General features: G+C 45.0%; 1 protein-coding gene across 1 annotated transcript in view; it reads left to right on the forward strand.

Moving 5' to 3' along the window:
- Nucleotides 1-15,383, forward strand: part of LOC108937154 (thyroid hormone receptor alpha) — a 48,714-nt gene that overhangs the window by 17,562 nt on the left and 15,769 nt on the right. Inside the window, exon 2 of the mRNA XM_018756939.2 lies at nucleotides 14,250-14,466. Within this exon, the coding sequence (XP_018612455.1) occupies nucleotides 14,456-14,466 (11 nt within the window). The 5' untranslated portion in view covers nucleotides 14,250-14,455. The remainder of the gene's footprint in view (nucleotides 1-14,249; nucleotides 14,467-15,383) is intronic.

The following is a 15,383-nucleotide window of genomic DNA, read 5'->3' on the forward strand; positions in this document are numbered from 1 at the left end:
GACGGCTGTAAATAACCCTCTTCTCTCTCCATCCGACCTCCAACCAGCCTCCATCCCCACACCTCTTGGATGTTTGAAGAGACAGTCGAGGAGGCGTTTTTTTAAAAAAGTAATCCAGACGTGACTCAAGCAGTATTAGACTAGTGCAGGATTGTCCGTGCGGTGTCAGGCTGCAACACAGATGTTTTGGGGGAATACATTGCAGGAACTTTCTCTAGCACACTCCTGTAGGTGTGCACAATAATATTATCCAAAACTGTAAGCAGATGTTCTCCAATATGATCTACAGGGGGTGAGCGGTTAGGCAGGTTCCATACTTATTCTTGTACACTGTCTAGGTACTGGCTCTTCAGCACAAGGGCGTCTCACTAATTTGTTAGACTAGGATCCCTTCGGTGAGCTCATATCTCACACACACACACACACACAATTTTCAGAACCACTTGTCCCATACGGGGTCACGGAGCCTAACCCGGCAACACAGGGCGTAAGGCCGGAGGGGGAGGGGACACACCCAGGACGGGACGCCAGTCCATCACAAGGCACCCCAAGCAGGACTCGAACCCCAGACCCACTGGAGAACAGGACCGTGGCCCAACCCACTGCACCACCCCAAGCTCATATCCAATTTTATTATTTGTTCATTTAGCAGGAAAAGCTCACACTGTTTGTACGCTAAGCTACCTCAAATCATTTATGCTTTTATACTGCTGGGTGTGTTTTTGCTGGTGCGGTGCAGAGCAAGCTCCTTGTTCATCGGTTCAGGAGTGAGGATTCGAACCCGACCCTGCGATTGCAAGACGGAACAGCCAAACGCTACACTGCATTCTGCCCGCACATTTGCAGCACGCCCAAAGCTTCGGTTCTGCAGCGCAAGCACGTCCGCATCTCTTTAACGTAGCGGGTAGGGAATGGTGCCGGTTCAAATCCCGCTGCACGTACCGTAGAGGAGAGCACTTAGCCCAGATTGTCCCAGTAAAATTCCCAGCTGCATGTAACTAAAAATTTCAATTAACTTTGAATTTAGTAAATAAGGTCGTTCGCCTTAGACCCAGGAGCGCTCTGCCCCTGCGAACGGTGTTTAACCAGATCTGTTTCGGCTGTGTGATTTTCAGCTATGCGAATGAGTAAAATGACTATTTTGTATAAACGCGTTAGCCGAGCATTCATCTGAGCGACCTCGGTACTTGTTTTGCAACCCCCCCGTGTTAGGAATTTCCACTCTATCGCCGTTCACTTTGACTTGATTTGATTTTGGAATACATCCACTTATAATTGGAAGCACTCAGCCGGGCTCCTCTCATCATTTTGTGCAAATAGACATCTGCAGTCCCTAAAGAGCACTACACAATGACAGAATCTGCTGTTTTCATCTCTGCAGGGGGTTCGAGAACGACCGAGCGCCAGTTTGGTCGGACGATGAAAATAATATTGGCCCTTTAAATCCACATCGGCCTCTTGATGCTTCTCCGGTGCTCAGGTGTTCCCTGTTATTTTAAAAAAAGAAAAAAAAGTGTCGGTTTAGGTGCGTGTGTTTGTGCCCGAGTTTCCGATGCATCCATTTTAAAAAGCTGGCATTTGTACACTGTGAAACATTTATTTGTATGTCTTATTTTTATGGTTTGTTGCGCACCTGATGTTGATAGATCCCATGTCTTATATTCCCTGTCAATTAATTCACAGTTTGTAATGAAAAGGGGTAATTCCTTACCGAGCAAGTGCGCACCCTGCCTGGTGATAAATTTTAACAAGATCAAATATTGCGTGTGTGTTTCGACAAGGAAATTAGCCCGTCACTTGCGTTCGACAGCGGAAACGTGTTTTCGGCTCTTTAAAATGTAGCAGCACCTGATACCGGCAGGTCACAGGGTTTGTCGCTTTACTTTAGCGAAATGGATTAATTAGACTCACAATTTGTGTTTTTTTTCCCCTTTTTAATTTCTTGATATTCAAAGCTAATATACATTCTCTTAGACATTAGAGATACGCTTCAATTGGTGGATCGTACTTTTCATCCAGCAGCAAACGAACAGCAACCTGCGCGCAAACGCGTCCGTCTGGCAGCAACATGAGCCAGTGTTTTGGCTCCCGTGTGGCTCCGCCGTTGAGCAGCTGGTCCCATTCAGCTCCAGATGTTCCTCTCCTCCCTTCTCGGACTGCCGCACTGTGGTCTGAGCTTTAACCGGTAAAGTGTGCGAGCGTGGGAGTTCACAGGCGCGGAAGACGGAACCCGAATGATTGTTGGTGCAGATGCCTCCGCCAAGGACAGTGTGCCGACAACATCGTGTTCCCTCGGTGTGTCTTCCACCCTTCCCCCTGATGACTCCCGTCGTGATAATGGCATTGCCAGCGCTTTCGTGCCAAAGAGCTTACAGTTTTACACATGTATGCAGCTGTTCCCCCCCCGGCTCCTGCTCAAGGGACCTACAGCAGGGTCCCTCACCATGACTTGAAACAGCAACCTTCACGTGGGGTGTTTCCACTTGACAGCCCATTGACCCCAGCCATCCACATTCCCCTGCCAGCGCGGTAAAGAATTGCTTCCTTCCACCGAGGATGACTGAAGGTCACTGCTCAGACAGGGAGTAGCTGTAGTTTCTTCCTACTGGTGGTGTCAGTAATCTGCATGGACCAGGAGAACATGCAGGAGTTCCTGAGTCTATAAATCTCGTTTCTTAGCCCCAGGTAGGTCACTCTGCAAGTGTACCCGAGTCGTCGGGATTAAACGTAAGAGCTTTTTTGCCACAGCGCAGCTGTCGGATAAGTAGGGTTCACTCTCTCTCCCCCTTTTTTTTTTTTTTTTTTTCTTCTTTTCCCCAGGATCTGCTCGCTGATCATTGACCATAATCGTAAGTGGTCCCACCGGTGGCACAAGACGCAGTTTCGATGTGATGCTGAGCAGCTGCGGGATAGAAATTGATACCTTTGCTCTTTTACTCCTTTTCCTGTTCTACATTGGCTCACGGTGGAGTTGAGACTGGGAGCTTGCTTCATATGCCTGATGTTTTGCATTAAGGATGAAGGCCTCATAAATCAGTTCTGAACCTCAGCACTAAACAGGGCCAGTGGAGATTTAAGCCCTAATTCTTTTAAACTAAATATTGTTTTTGGATGGACAAAGGTGTATGTGAAACCGCGGAGTGTATGACCATGTGAGTGAGTTGTTTTGACTTTGTGTATTAGAGTAAATGGGACAATGTGTTTGTGTGAATGAATATATTGACAGAACGCAGAACAGAATTAATGTTAATTGCATTTCCTTCACTTTTTCCTGTCCTGGAGTTTGTTTGTTTGCGGAACGAAAGAAGCCGCCAGTAGGATGCGCTCAAGCAGAGTAGAACATAACCACCTTCATCCAACAAACTTCAGCATCCCTTATAGCTTGTTGCTGGTGTTTCTAAGCGTTGGCGATCGATGGCATGACCAGCGTGGCACGTTTACGGGACGAATTTTTCAGCGATCCGAGCTGAGCAGGATTTCGTTGAAGTATTTTTAATTTGCGCCTTTTATATATGTTTCGACTCTAATGAGGTTCAGCGTTAATGAAAAAAAATGTAAAAACAATTTTTATTTCTTACAGCTGTTGGAGGTTTTTTCAGAACTCAATCAGAGGATAAATTGAAAGACATCTGCAGTGAGTTCCTTTCGTGTCGTGAATGAAACAAATGAGGAACAGATTCCGGTCCCGATGATGTTTATGGGTTGAGGTACGAATGTGTAGCCTCCGTGGCCAGTGGTTTGCTCGGAAAGTTTGAACCCAAGAGGGTTTTTACTCAGACGAGGCTGCCTTTCCTCTTGAAGGCCCGTTTCCCAGTATATTACTAAGAATTTTTTACAGCGATCTGTCATATTTGGCTGCCTGACTCAACATTGTACTTGTAATGGTGTTTATTCATTTCAAGCGGTAGCCCGATAATTTAATGTCTGAAGAGGTGAAATAAAATCTTTATTAGCCTAACACTCCCTCCAGAAGCTCATTTTCAACTATTTGTCTTCATAAAGCAGTCAGTATCCAAATTTACCTTCCTTTTAGGTTTTTTTTTTTTTTTTTTTTTTTCTTTTTGCTGCAGGTGGTTCTGGATGTTTCTCTGTTTAAAAATGTCCATGCATGATTTTTCTGCTTCTCCCTGCCAACAGCCTTTTCCATTTATGTGCTCTGAGTGTGTCTGCATATAGCATACACTTTTCCTGTCTCTTTTAAATCTTCTTGTGGGCTTTTTTCTTTTTATGTGATGCTAACCAAATTTGCTGAATATAGAAATGATTATGCAGGGGCAAACTGTTTGACAAATACGCACGAGATAGACACATCTTTGACATTACCCTTGGGCACCGGTGGACGGTATTATTATGGGAAATGGAGTAACACTAACATTTATTTTTATGGTGAAAGTGGAGCTTCTGAAATCCACAATTAATTCTTTATCTCCTCCGAAGAGAATTTTTAGAAATGACATTTTCTTTGCATCGGGGGTTCACACTGACTCAAAGAACCCTGTAGCTGTGCTGGAGTACAGTTTAAAATAATGAACCAGGTAAAAGCTAGAAAGCAAACTGGATGGCGGCACAGCAGGTTGCACTACTGCCTCTCAGGTTCTGTCCTCTGGGTTTCAGTCTGGCACAGTCTCTGTATAGTTTGCATGTTCTGACTGCTCCTGTTTCCTCCCACATCTGGCAGTGTTTCTCAGTTGAACCGGTGACTCTAAATTGCTTGTGGTGTACGTGTGAGATGGGGGGGGTGGGGAGTTGCCCTGTGATGTACTTGTGTAAAAATAAAGTAATAATGACACATTTTTGCTTTTCATTTTTAATGTATATTTATTAAATAAATAAATAATAATTTAAAAAAATTAGTCTTTGGATAGGGGGGTGTGGTGGCGCAGTGGGTTGGACTGGGTCCTGCTCTTCGGTAGATCTGGGGTTCGAGTCCCGCTTGGGGTGCCTTGCGATGGACTGGCGTCCTGTCCTGGGTGTGTCCCCTCCCCCACCAGCCTTATGCCCTGTGTTGCTGGGTTAGGCTCCAGTTCCCTGCAACCCTGTATGGAACGTGTGTGTGCGTGCGTGTAGTCTAGATGTTTACTGAAATGGGAGCCCAGAGACAGAACTAAATCTATCCAGGATTCAACCCACAGGTGTTGATGGTTTCCAAGGATGCAGGCTGAGGCTAGTTTACTTCATGGTGAAATAGTGCTCTGCAGTAATGCCCTGATTAGTGATTAGGATATATTACTAGAATGCGGAGTGTTAAATGCAACAACTATAAACGTGATCATTATAACATGTTTTATTAGGTGAAAGTACAGATCGTCGCACAGCAGTGAACTTTAATGTGCTGACGACTTCGACGTTCTACTTGTAGAAGCTCTTATCTTGTCTGCTTTTTTTGTAATTGTTATTATCGTGGCCGTTGCCAAGTTTAAAGCAGCACCCGCGTCAACTTGACGCTTACCAGCTTCCAGCATCCTAACACTTGGAGTTTCGCATCCAAACAAAAGCTTTTTTCCACTTGCAGCCCTTTTTCAAACCAAACATGATGGGTAAAAATCTTTGCAAAACAGTGTACACTGCAGCTCACCATATATGTATTGTGCATGAACTGCACTAAATGATGACCTGAATGTCAGCGATGATGCACTTATGGGTCCTCTTGAGAACTGGAGAGCTGTAAAGAAACTACAGAGGCAGCCTTAAGTCAGCTGATGGACCAGTAGGTACCACTTTGTGTTCTGTGGTAAATCCTGGTAAAGTGATTGTAATTATAGTTATAGCCTCGTTCCTTTTTTTTCTGAAGTGCTTCTTGTAATGTCATTCACGAGTGGATGTTTTGACTGCTCTGCCCCTGTGTTGGAAGTGGCTCAGCATCCCTGAGCTGGACGTGTAAGTTGTGCCAGTCCCTTCCAGTCGAATGGGCCTGATGTCTAGACTAACTTCGCCATTTCTCTGATTGCGAGAAGGTCCAACGTTCAATGACCTGGATCCCAGACCAACTCGGAAAGCACGAACGAACCCGTGTATCTCGTCAGACTTGACTCATCGTGTTGAGGCACCTTGAAAGGCACCGCTTTGCGCACCTCTTTGTCTTCATGGCTTCTAGGAGAGCAGCTTTCTTAGAGAATTGGCTACCGGTTAATCATCTCGCTATGTACGGTTGCTTTGGATATCGACGTGACGGTCCAGTTGTATTGGCATTGCTGTGTTGTACAGTTTCTCGACTTTTTGGTCTAGTTCCATTCAAAGGAAGGGCTTTAAGTGGTACGGTAAGTAGTGTTTATACCAATAACTAGAGACAGAGTTACAATGTGTTATCGTGTTGTAAGTTATTTTGGTGTAATAAATTGTCTATCGGTAAAAAGGACAAATTTAAGTTTTAAAAAAAAACACGTACAATGCAACACTAATTTTTTAACAGCTCTGATCAGACACAATGTAGGTGGCATTTGGTTGGTATTGTCTACTTTTATGAGTTCCATCTGTTGGAAGGTAAGTTGGTAAGTCCTCTTTCCCTCCTTTACTCCATCGTTAAAGGTTCGAGATGGTGCTGGGCACAGTAAAAGGAGAGGAGATCCAAACCCAGACCGTAAAACAGATAGGCAGGAGTGTACAGCTGGCCGATGGACTGCGGACGGTGGCAGGACTTCCCAACTGAACAGGAGGCATAAAGACATGTCTTATACCCAGTATTAGGCACACTTGATAAGCACTCAGTGAAATTTGAGGAGTGAGTTCTTTGGATTGGGTGGACGAGGGGATAATTCCTTTGAGAGCCTTTTGGGCTGTGACTGCCGGTCCGGGGGACACTTTGACCGCGTTGTGTATCTTTAGTGCTGGTTCTAGATTGAACATTGCGGAGGAGAAAGCACTTTCTGTTGTAGCGCTTATAGAGCTCCTAACACCCTTTCCGTGTAGTTGGCAGTTTGTCCACATGTCTGAGCTTTGATGATGTTGCTGGGGATTTGAGTATCAGCTTTCGGAGCACCTCCACTGTTCTTTATCTGCTGCAAAAAGCCTGCTTTCTATATCCCCTTGCTCACCTGTCGGGAGGGTTTTATTATAATACCTCGCAGTAGGAAAGCTCTGTAACAAAAGGTCCCTTTTTCCTTTACAACCGAGCACTGTTCTTCTGGGGCCGAGCACTCCCCGCTAAGCCTCATCCTGCCCAGATCACGTTTAGGGTCCACGGCCGTGGATCTCAAGGGCGCAAGTCACACTCCTGTACCCCACACTGAGCCACATTTTGGCAACGTCGAATCCCAGGTGTCACCAATGAGCTGCTGAACACTCGTGAACTGAGGTGATGAGGGGTTAATAAACATGAGGGAATGTGATGTGAAAAGAAAGTTCTGGGTACATTGTTGGACCTTTGCCCGCCATCACTGGATGGCTGAATATGGCAGCTTACATAGCATCTTCAGCATTATTGAAATGCACCCAGGTACATTTCCATTTATGCTCCTGGATAGCTACCAAGGCAGTTTACGGTCAGGTCTTTCTCCAGGGGATAGATGTTTTACCTGTTCCTTGTTCTTTTAAAGGCTGGTTAAGCGCTAAGCCGCCCGATGCCCGAATTGAGTGTCTTTTTCTGTTTCCCTCTTCCCTCTCTTGCCCGCAGTCTCATGTAACCACCTAGTAGAAGTTTTTCTAAGATCATGTAGCAGCTGATTTGTCAGAGGGATTTTAGGTGGAGGAATCCCTTTCCTGGACACCTCTTTCCTTATTTGCTCCTGACTGAGTGGAGCCATCGCCTCCACTGAAGCATTAAAATGTTCTCATCCTCTCTTACCGTCCCTGGTGTGGAATTTCAGCTCCTCGCCATAGACTCTACAAATGAATACATTTACATTTATTCATTTAGCAGACGCTTTTCTCCAAAGCGACACACATCTCAGAGAAAGTACAATTTGTGCATTGCATTAGGAGACATGTGACTCTTAAGTACAGTTAGTTTCCTTCACCATATGGACCGACGTTCATTACACAAGGAGCTGCATAAAACGTTACTAGAATATCGATAATTCCTGATCGTCTTCCTCGTAGTATTTTTTTTTTTTTTTTTTTTTGGAGACACACATAAACATTTACGTTACATTGCAGGAGTGACTCTGTAAAGAATTGATCCGAGCATCATGATGACCATTTATACCTTACGTGAACTTAAGAGATGATGGGTGAAGCGAGTCCGGAAGAGGCGAGTTTTAAGACCATTTTTAAATGCGGACAGAGATTCAGCAGTTCTGAGAGGGGGGAGGTCGTTCCACCACTACGGAGCCAGTACCTTTCGTGCGCGGGACCACCATGCGGGCAGGTGTGAAAGAGCGTAGCGGTCTGGTTGGGGTGTACTGAATGATGAAGTGCTGTAGATAGCTGGGAGCAGTTCTGTCGATGCATTTGTAGGCCATAACCAGGGTGTTAAATTTGATCCGGAAAATAAAAACTGACAATTTTTTTGTAACGGTGCTGTATTATACTGCAGGAATGTTGAATCTGAACATTTCACATTGTCTTTGTTACACCTGTTGGGGCAGCTGGTAGTTTAGTGGTTAGAGCTGCTGCCTTTGGCCCCAGAGATTACAGGTTTGAATTCCACCTTCAACTGTAGTACTCTTAAACAATGGACTTGCCTTGAATTTCTCCAGTGAAATAACCCAGTTGTATAAATGGATAAATAATTGTAGATACTTTAACATTGTAAGTTGCTTTAGGGGGGAAAAGTGTCAGCTGAATGAATAAATGTCAACATTTTCAAAGTGGCACATATATACTACTGCAGTTCTGCATTTAGATCTGTGTTAGTAATAAGATGTGTCATTCAGAGGTTCTGCATAAGGGTTCTTTTCCAAAAAACAGACTGTTTTACTTCTGCTTAGCTGGGGGGGTTGCTTGGCATATCTTATATAAGCTACAGAAATATTGGTGACTGAATGGAATAAATGGAGCAGCACATTTATTGTTAAAGTTAAGTAAATTGACTTATGTTGGTTTCATTTGTGCATAATGTAGCATTTGAATGTAATGTGACCTCTAGAAGCACTGCCTTTACCGCTGTTCTCGTGAACTGCTATGGGTCTTTACCAAGACGTTGACCACAAGTGCTGCAGGTATTTTCAATGACGTTTGCTTCCCGGGGAGAGACTTCAATATGCGCATCAGTCTGCTTGATATTGTTTTGTAAATAAAAAAAAAAAAAAAAAAGTATAACTAAACATCACCTAATGTCCAATAGGTGGTTTGCTCTGTGGTTGTAAGAAAATGGAAAAGTATCAGTCTTTTTAAAAAAAAAAAAAAAAAAAAAAAAAAAATTGTTGCCTATTAGCCAGTGTTCTCAGGAATAAATTCTATACATTTCTGTGCAAAAGGGCCCATCGTCGATGTAGCATCATTGGTAGTTCAAGGCCTGCCTTGGGTTTGGACGTTTTCCACGTACAACTGTGTTAGGAGGTATACATCTGCGACGTTGTGCTTAATGACAGGCCCTTGCGCGTGCCCTTTCGTCCACGAGGGAAGGAATTGCGCCACGTGTTCGGGACGTTTGGTGTTCCTCAACTGTCCTCTTTTTCTCAGAGTCAAACACCGACCTGCTCGTGAAGCGCACGCAATATGCCGCGCTTGCTGCAGGCCCGCTGTTCGGCGCATAAATGAGTGCGGGAGCGAAGAGGTGTGGTATGAGAAACGAGCGGCCCCAGAGCCTTTCCCGTGATGGCACTAAAACGGTGCAGCGCTTCTCCACGTACGGCCGAACTTGCCTTACCTGTGCGTTGCTTTATTTCATTATTTTTTGGACTGTTTTTTAGAAATCCAGAAAATAAAGAGATGGATGTGGAAGGATCTCTTGTATTCTCTTCTGTTCTTACCTTTTATAGAATGTTAATACTTTTACCAACAGAGGAGGTTTACGCTTTTTTCGTCGATGGAGAAAATTTGTCGTCGTCGAAAATGCACAGTTACCTAGCGACACAGGATGATAGAATAAAAAGTACTGCATTTGGACTCGTGCATCGGAGGCCCATCGGTCGTGTTTTTGTGGTAGGAGAACAAAAGTTGTGAATAGAGTCCTCCTCCGTCTTGTCCTTGCAGGATTCATTCCTGCAAAAATCCAACACGGGTAAAAAAAACCAACTGTGTGTGTGGAGGATGCCCTCTCGCACTCTCGGGTGTCGCTCGTGTTTAGCGTTTAATGGAGCAAGCTGATTGGCCAAGAGAGCCTATCAAAACAGTTAATTCCTCTCAATCACAAGTGAGGACGAAGAAAACGCCGTTCGGGATCAGTCTGCCTTAACACAGGAGAGCAAAATGACTCATCTTTGGCGTTTCTATCCAGATAATGGAGAGCGTAGATATTTCCCTGGCACAGCGAGACCTTGTCTTGGCTTTGCTGTTCACTTAACCCCCCTCCGCTCCCATCCTGTGTTTGTTTGCTCGTCGTTGAAGTAGAATTTGGCAGCCTTGTTCTGCTTAGGGGACCTTAAAATGTAAAGAAGAGGAACGAACCAACCTACAGCATCACTTTCGGTACATAAAACACAGATCGCACCTCAAGCGGCTGACACCGAGTTAAAACACACATGCATCTTTCAAGACGGGACAAATTAAAATGCTTAGTCTGCCAAATTAATGAACACACGGAAATGGTTTGCATTTGAGCTCCAGGGAATATAATATTCATTTACATTTATTCACATTGCAGATGCTTTTCTCCAAAGCGACTTACCCTGTTAAGGTGCTTACAGTTATTTACCCATTTATACACCTGAGTAGTTTTACTGGAGTAATTAGGATAAGTACTTTGCTCAAGGGTACTACAGCTGGAGGTGGGATTTGAACCTGCAGCCTTTTGGGTCCAAACACAGCAGAATCACTTTGCCTCCAGTTGCCCCAAAATTATAATACATAGAAGTATAAACCCATGAATATATCAAAAAATAATCTGCCAGAAAACTTCTCAAAAAGAAATATTAACTCTAATGTAATATAGTGATGGTGTACAATACTTTGCATAATTGTGCAGCAGTTAGAATTTTCCATGGACAAATTATAAAGTAATAATGTTTGAGACCGAAACATTTAAATTATCAGAAAAGAAGGCTACGAAAGTAGCCTTTGTTGTTGTTTTTCTTTTTTTTTTTTTTAAACCAGAAAAAAGACAACTTTGATGGATAGTCTGTTGAGGAGTGACACTTCAAAACTGTTTAATATCTGTTTTTTTTTATTAATTTGTCAAATAAAAAGGGTGGTGGTGTTCACATTGCAAAAAATACTCAATATCAACTGTAGTGTGACGTTTTATTGGTTTTTAAATCATGTTTTACCTTCATGAAGCAGCTAATAAAAGTAAATGTTCTGTTAAATAATCCCCCTTGAATTGCGGAAGTGGAAATGCATTTTAAAAAAAAAATGCCTTTTATGATAATCCACCTGTTGCTTATCAGAAACGGGGGCGGAAAAATCCGCCAGTAGGAGATAATGCTCATGTTATGCAGTTGTGTTCCAGCTTGTGACATTTCCGCTGACAATCCACCCATGCAGTTTAGGACAAAGCATTGATTTTTGCCTGTCTGCTGTGTCCGATGAAGGCTGCATTACAAAGATCAATGCTGATTGTTTTTTCCCAGAATGATATGGAAAAAATTGAACAGCAGAATATTTATGAAATGCATTTGTTAATATCGGGTCTGAAGAGGAGCACCGATCTGGAATTTTTGCCCAAGGCTGGAGGGTACCTCTACCATAAACCCCTCCCAACACACACACAGAGACTTACTCACAAACAAACCTACGCGCTCGTTTGGTTATTTCTATCTTTGGCAACGCTCTGCTCGACAGAAGCACGGCTGCCAACTTCATCCAAGCATCGATGTGTGAAAAAGCCCTTAAGGGAGGGTATTCAGCAGTGTAAGAGGTCTGTGCTACAGTTTTTAATAAAAGCATCTTTCTTGGAGTTCCTTGTTATGGGGGGGTCCGTGTGACGTCCTGAAATGCAGGAAAATCCTCCTTTTATGGCAATCTCATGAATGCAGGTAGAAACTGCTAACGTTAAACGTAGAGGTGGCGGCAGAAACGGAGCAGGATCACGAGAAACACGAGGAGCGAACGCACCCTTAGTCAACCAGGCACGCTGTAAGTGAGTGGCTCAGCTAATGCAGAGCGTTGAGAAGATGATGTGTGTCCGCTTGTCCCGTGTGCCCTTAGCTACCCCTGTATTCTCAGCAAAACAAGCTTTCGTCCATAATCAACATGGCCTGTCCTCGGAGGTTCATAGCTGACTTAATCCCACGGTGCCTGTAGAGATAGGGGCATAAATAATAATTATATTCATAGTATGTGGTCAGTCAAGCCAGCTGTAGCTGAGGCTGAACCAGGGGCTAGAGCTGTAACAGGATCAGTAGCGATAAGCCCACCGCTCCACCTTTTGTAAACAGTAAGATTAGGAACTGTAGGTAATGGTTTGAGGGAGGGAACATTTATGGAGGTGCAGCAGATATCTGATCATTGTTGGAGATCGCCGTCCCTTCGCAGGGGAACGACGTTGGAGAAAAACAGTCGAAAGGTTTCTCGAGGATGCGCTGGTCCAGAAAGTTTTGCATGCGTCTTTCGGTTTGATCACGCTGCTTTGCATCCGTAAAGTCCCTTCTTGTCGAGCACCGTGGCCAGGACGTAGACCGCCGAGCTGCGAACCTTTATCTTCAGTTTGTAAATTGTATTTATGCCTTTTGAAAATTTCTTCCTGGAGTCAGCCGGTTATGAGCCACCTCTGGGAACAGCCCTTTTTTCCTTCAGATGAAGACGGAAGCAAAAGTCGCAGCGGGTCCTTGCCATCTCGGACGGGAAAGGTCATAGCCGCGGAAGTTGCGTACCCCGGAGAACCTACCCCTCGCGCCCCGTGTGACAGTCCGCCAGCCCTGCTTCTTAACCAAGTCTTTTGAATCGAGTTTTGGTTGTTTCCTGCTCGCCTGCTAGGAGCCAAGGCATACCCTGTTGAACAGTAAAATGTTTGATGTCTCCATCACAAGAAGAGCTGTTCACACTCTGCTGAGTGTTTATGCTCCAGTGCCCTCGGGCGGCCTCAGGACACGGTTTGGAACTATAAAGAATCAGTTTGTCTAGATGTTTCAAGGCAGTTCCATTGCTCTAACTCCTGATCGTAAGGCTACCGGAGGACACGTGTGACGTTCTTCTCATCATTCTAAACGCAGCTTTGTCCAAGCACCGTGGGAAGAAAGTGTTTTACCACCTATAGGAGAAGTTGTATCAGAACTGGAGGTGTGAACTGGAGTGACTGTATTACACAAAGACGGTGTCATCTGGTGTGCTGTCAGAGCCACCGTCACCGTGCAGTTTTCACACTTGCTTAATTTGTATGCAATAAAAGCACAAACTTTATCAAGCTCAAGCTCCAAAGGTCTCCAATAGCTTGTAGGGAAAATAATTTGTTTATTAGTCATGCTCCCCCCCCCCCCCCCCCAAAAGCAGTTATACAACACCAGGGCCGTTCTCGGGAATTGAGATTAGCCCTGTGCTTCGGGGGTTGGCTTCGGAGAACTGCAAGCCCGGCTCGGGCGAGCAGTTAACGGTAGCGTCCCACGTCCGAATGTTTTATGAGTGCGTGCTTTGACCCATCAGATGGAATTCCAGACACACAACGTAATTTTTATTCATTTTTTTTTTTTTTTTAACTCCGTTGGTCCACCGCTGACTGAATTCCAGCTCAGTTTTCTGAAAAATGAAGAGCCGTCTGGTAAAATTTGTCTGCGGCATTTCTGTATCACAACCTTTTTTTTTTTTTTTTTTTTTGCATCGCTTAGAAACCCACAAGATGGTAACAAGTTACGGCCTTCAAGTCAGCGTGCCTCCACGGTTTAAATCCTCGGTGTGTTAGGTTTTGGTAGAAGCGTATCCATTCCGCTGGACCATCTTCTAGCCGCGTCTCACAAGCCTAATGTAGACGTTTAAGACACCGTTCCGCACATGCGTTACGCCGGTGGCGAGCCTCAGGATTAGGACGCAGTTAATCTGCTCAATTCCTACCAAACACACTTCCGTGCCGTACAACGCGCGGACGCGTTTAGAGGCGCTCCTCTAGGGTCCGACCGCAGCTGCCTCCAACCTCTGTTAATCGGTGTGATGCGCCAAGGCTACCCAGAAGCTACAACGCACACGCATACCCACAGAAGCTCCTGCTCCCCGTACACGTGCGCTGACTTACCCTTTGTCGCGGAACAATGCCGTAGTTTTCCCTTTTCTTTCTTGTCTTTCAGGGTTCGGTCCATCTGTTCTTCATGGCTCCACGGTAGGACTGGGAGCCCGAGCACGTCCACCCGCCGGCGCCTCCCTCCAGGCTCTGCAGGGAGATGTCGATCACGGTCCGGTGACGGCTGCCGATCGATGCGCCTGACCTGCGATTCCATGCCATTCGCACACCTGAGGGTGGCGCCCGCCTCAGTCTTGCGTGATTGGCTTCTGGATGGAACTGAGGTGAATGGATCACACTTCCGTTTAACGCTACTTAGATGAACGACAGCGTTTCCTGAACTATCTTTCCTTTTTCTCTCATAGAAGCGGGGAGCGCGTTCCTGCCTTCCGCTTCAGCTGCGCATCCCATACTTCCATTACCCTGCGCAGTCTTTTAAATTGTCGCAGCGTAAACGTGGCGCGGCGGCAGAAGACGTCTACTTTCGACGAGGTTTCGTTTTTAATTCGGGGGTTATTTTTCACCGAGCCTGCAGTTTTTCATTGCGGGTTTGACGTCAGCGCTGCTCTTTTGAACAGATTTATTTTGTTTGCTACTTAAAAAATGTTCATTGGTGGCCCAAAGCCACACGGTTAACACATACATCACTTTGGTGCACTAATGTCTTAACCAAATCATCTCATTCACCAGGAAGCAAATTTAGTCCCTGACCCGAAATAGTCGAGTTACGACATGACCACATGAAAGCCATTTCCGAAGAAGTGCTTTGGGCTTGTGTTTTGTCAGCAGACTATGAAAGCATGAGCTTGCTGGCAAATGATGAGAAAACATTTTTAATGTAAGACTTCGATGCACTCTTATCTCTGCATACGTGTAGATGGCTCACTGTGGCTGATCATATATTTATTACAGCCTAAAGGCCGAAATTTTTGTCAGTCGCTGCCTGTAATCCGACCGTCTTGCAATTTCAATTCGCTTTGAAGTACCATTCCTCTGCGTAGTTGGTAGGAAGCACTTCATCGGAGACGAGAAACGGTCGGTCCCTCCAGTGATGGTCGCTACTCTGGGAAGCGTAATTGGCTTGGAGATGGAGGTTTCACTGTACGTCTCCATCAGAGGACATTTCTCTCCAAAGTACAACTTGGGGTAAACAAAGAATTTTTCAAAACGCAAAGAGTTCTAGATACAGGGGTGCGATTGT

This window comes from Scleropages formosus, chromosome 8 (genome assembly GCF_900964775.1).
Source record: "Scleropages formosus chromosome 8, fSclFor1.1, whole genome shotgun sequence".
Lineage (NCBI taxonomy): Eukaryota > Metazoa > Chordata > Actinopteri > Osteoglossiformes > Osteoglossidae > Scleropages > Scleropages formosus.